This window comes from Atta cephalotes (genome assembly GCF_000143395.1).
Source record: "Atta cephalotes unplaced genomic scaffold scaffold00001, whole genome shotgun sequence".
Taxonomy (NCBI): Eukaryota; Metazoa; Arthropoda; class Insecta; order Hymenoptera; family Formicidae; genus Atta; species Atta cephalotes.
Genome location: NW_012130065.1, coordinates 2,800,934 through 2,804,919, shown reverse-complemented (window position 1 = coordinate 2,804,919; position 3,986 = coordinate 2,800,934). Strand labels below are relative to the sequence as shown.

Genomic DNA, 3,986 nt, shown 5'->3' with positions numbered 1-3,986 from the left:
ACTTAACTTACTTAACTTAACTTAAGTTTAAACGTTAAGTTAACGTTAAGTTAAGTAAGTAAGTAAGTAGTAGTAGAGAGAGAGAGAGAGAAGAAGAGAGAGAGAGAGAAAAAATTCTTTAATTCCCTTTTTTTCTTCTAGCACAAAGATTGACAATCTCAATCGATCGTCTCTCTCTTATATAAAATAAAAGACGCAAATATATACCTCGACTCTGCACGCAGGTCCTTGTTTCGTTTACAAAATGATGTCCTGTGTAACACTCGCACTTCTCATTGATGCACAACGCAAAATTGAAACTTTCCTGGCACATATTATCATTTGTATTTATGTGACAGCGGTCACCGATTTTAGAGGGTCCTACAATATTTCTTATTTCAACTATTTGCTGAGTGCAAAGACAAGATATTCGATTCTTTTCGCAACTCTTTTATGTATAAGTATCATGATTTTTACTTACGACTAATGCAATTTGAAGAATTATGGTTGTCTAAGAAGAAGTTATCTTTGCATGTGCATGTATTCTGTTTACATTCGCCGTTTGCTATACTTTGACATTCTACGTTATCCACACATCTTAATCCAACAGCTGCAAATAAAATACAAGGAGTTTTATTTATACTCGAAAATAATTTTATCTTATAGTTAGGACATATATTATTACGCACGAATTTTTTGATAATTTCACTTTGAGTAGCCAAAAGACTATTTTTATTTTTAGATCTAAAATACAGTTTTCTTCTCGGCAAAAAAATGTTTTATATATAATTATATAAAATTATATAAAATTATATATAATTTTATATAACTATATATAGATGAACATATTTTGTATATAATTAATAAAATTATATATAAAATTATATAAAATTTTTTTTCCGATTTATTTATACACTTTCAATTAATAAAAGAATAGTTTTAATATCAATTATTTAGCTATCTAATATTTATTATTTATCAAATATTTATTAATTTTTGTAAAACAAAAAAATATTATACATGTACGTTTTTTGTTGAGCAATCATCGCTTAATCTTAATTCTCTCTGCGTATAAATATTTAAATTAAAGTTTACTCTGTAACAAATTATATATAATTATAGATAAAATTTTCGTAATACATTAGGTGTAGTAAAAAGAAACCCATTATTTTTGCATGAAATTGAATGGAAAAATAATGCATTTCTTTTTACTACACCTAATATTAAGATTCATATGTTTTTATAGACATTGTAAATAACAAGTGAATTATAATAAATGCATTTATTTTATAAATACATATAATTATTTTCCTTCAGTTATACTTTAATTAATTGCAACAATGGTAAATAATTGTAATAATATATTTTGACTCTTGGGAATTAATAAATTGTAAAAAATTTATATGTCTTATAATATGATCAGGAATTATATTTGAAAAAGTCAAATATACATAACAAAGAAAATATAACAAGTAGACATACACAAAGAGATTTATTAATGAGACTCGTATAATGTAATCAAACAATCGAATCAAATTAATTTTTGAACAACATAAACCAAAAAAAATTGGAAAAAAAATGGAAAATTTTAAAAATATATGTGCGATCGCAACTTAACTAATTGTGTTTGTTGATTTGTCCAAAACTACGCTTTTTGTTAAATCAATTTCTTTTTGCGTAATATTACGATCTCAATTATCTTTCTTGAAAGATAAGTGATAGTGATAATGATATATGTATAGTAAACTCACTGGCAGTACACTTTGATTTGTCGAGGCTTGGTGAGTAAAATGGATCGCACTGGCAAGTTTCTTGCCACCGGCAAAATGCATTGTCAATGCAATCGACATCTCTCTCACATTTATCACCGATGAACGCGACAGTAGATCCTACTATTTGTAAAATGAGAAAAAAAATTTTAATAATTTGGTTAATTATGAATTGAATAGAAGTAAATTTTCATTTGGAAATCAATTTCTAATGTGATTTGTTATCAGCAAATAAATATTTTAATAATAATTGATTTAAAGTAATGCTTAAAAAGTATATAAAGAATCTAAAAAGTGTATATATATATATATGTATATAAAATATCTAAAGGAGAAATTGTTTTTTAAAATTGAAATTTAAAGATTGTTTGAGAAATTAGGAATTTATCTTAAATGTACGAAAGATATTTAAAAGATTTAGACTTTTATAGGATGATTTAGGGACTTATTTGAAATGTTCTTTGAGAGACATTTTATCAAAAAGACTCTATATAGCTAAAATCTATACAGCTAAATCTCTCGAACTTTTTTACTACGTGAGATATAACGTTACTGATTTGCATCAAAATTCAAATCTCGCGTAATTCGAGTGCACTCACAATTCTGCTGAGAGAAGACATAACTGGCGAGCAAGAAGAGAATAAGGGAGATACAGATGAGAGTCGTCATTGGAATAGAGATCTGTGCTCAGGTGCTAACGTGGGGCACATTCAGGTAACTGCCAGATATAGCGGGTTCACGACGCACCTCGCGCTATGAAATGTATATACGCCCTCGTCAGATAAACGTCTTATCTCTAGATCTAGTGATATCCCGTTGAAGTGAATCAGAGGTTTCATTTATCGAGCAAAATGAACTCATCATCGAATATTAAGAATGACAAAATCATCAATTTACTTCTATTCAAGTAAGAATACTTCTCTTTCATTTTTGATCGACGATTTATTTTGCTACTCGTAACGGGAAGAGAAGATAATTCGAGTACTTGGGATCACAATTGCGGTTTGTGAAACATCGTGTGACGTTGTCATTTCTCGATATTGCATTGTGTAAAATGAAAACAGAAAAACACGCCATGTCATCGATTTGTGAATTCGCGATCTAAATCTGGCGATGGATCTAAAAGACAATAAGAAGTCCTGCATTACACTGATGAAAAAAATCGTGTTGAAAAAAAATCGTTATAAAATATGTAAACTGTATCATTATTATCATCGACAGCATTGTTTTTCACAGGTTGGATCAAGTTTTCAAATCTTTACTTTTAAGTCACTTCTTCATCAGATCACTTTTTATTTTTAATATAACTATATAAAAACTATCACAAATAATAAGTAAACATATCACCAAATATTACAGAAGCAGATGTATATACAAAATATAAATAATATAGATTAACAAAACAACAATTTAATATAAAAACTGATCAATTTATTCGAAATAAATACAATAAGAAAATCAAAATTACAAAATTTAATATATCTCCTTTATAGCTGCAATCGCAACAAAAGACACGTTCGATGTGAGTTACTGCTGCGATCTAATAGTTGCCATCTAATAAAACTCAATGTGTACTCTTGGACAACCTTACTCTATATTTTTTTTAAAGAAATATAAACGTATCTAATTATTATTACAACATTATAGCAGTTATATAGCTTTATTATTTTAACACATAATTATAGTTACAAATATTAAACTCTTTTTTTTCGTATACATATTGAGTTATTATTTATATACGACGAGATCAAAATAAAGATCATGAGAAATCTGAGATCATAGAAACAGCTAATATTATTATTCCGATTTCTATGTTTTGATAATCATTCTTCTCTGATGTCATTGTAAGTTTGACAATCAAACGAAGAAAATAATGGAATGATAATAATGTCATAATAACGTAACTTAATTATGTGTTAAAACGATTGACCAAGCATTCATTCAACTGCTCATGCCGCAATAGCAATTCTGCTAATTCAACCTCATCGGATTCATTATCATTATGGTTACTATGTGAAACGTGGCCTTATACTCTCACTTACACTCTCGTGCGATATTTTTATACTTCTCGTTTAATTCACAGAGGCGATTTGCATTGCAAGTCGCATTCATCTCATTGGTAGGCTCATAGAATGCGCTTTCGGAAATTACAAGGAAATGAAGGAAGCGGAGGCAAATACTTGTATGAATATTTCACTTAACACGTCATCGAATCTCTATAAATAATACGCATAATAT

The 3,986-nt window shown here is 28.0% G+C and overlaps 1 protein-coding gene across 1 annotated transcript in view; it reads right to left on the bottom strand.

Moving 5' to 3' along the window:
* Window positions 1-2,417, bottom strand: part of LOC105617876 (neurogenic locus notch homolog protein 2-like) — a 5,330-nt gene extending 2,913 nt beyond the window's left edge. Inside the window, exons 1-4 of the mRNA XM_012199423.1 lie at window positions 2,348-2,417; window positions 1,731-1,871; window positions 461-589; window positions 208-360 (exon numbers count right to left, since the gene is read on the bottom strand). Coding sequence (XP_012054813.1) covers window positions 208-360; window positions 461-589; window positions 1,731-1,871; window positions 2,348-2,417 — 493 coding nt within the window. The remainder of the gene's footprint in view (window positions 1-207; window positions 361-460; window positions 590-1,730; window positions 1,872-2,347) is intronic.
* Window positions 2,418-3,986: the final 1,569 nt, after the last annotated feature.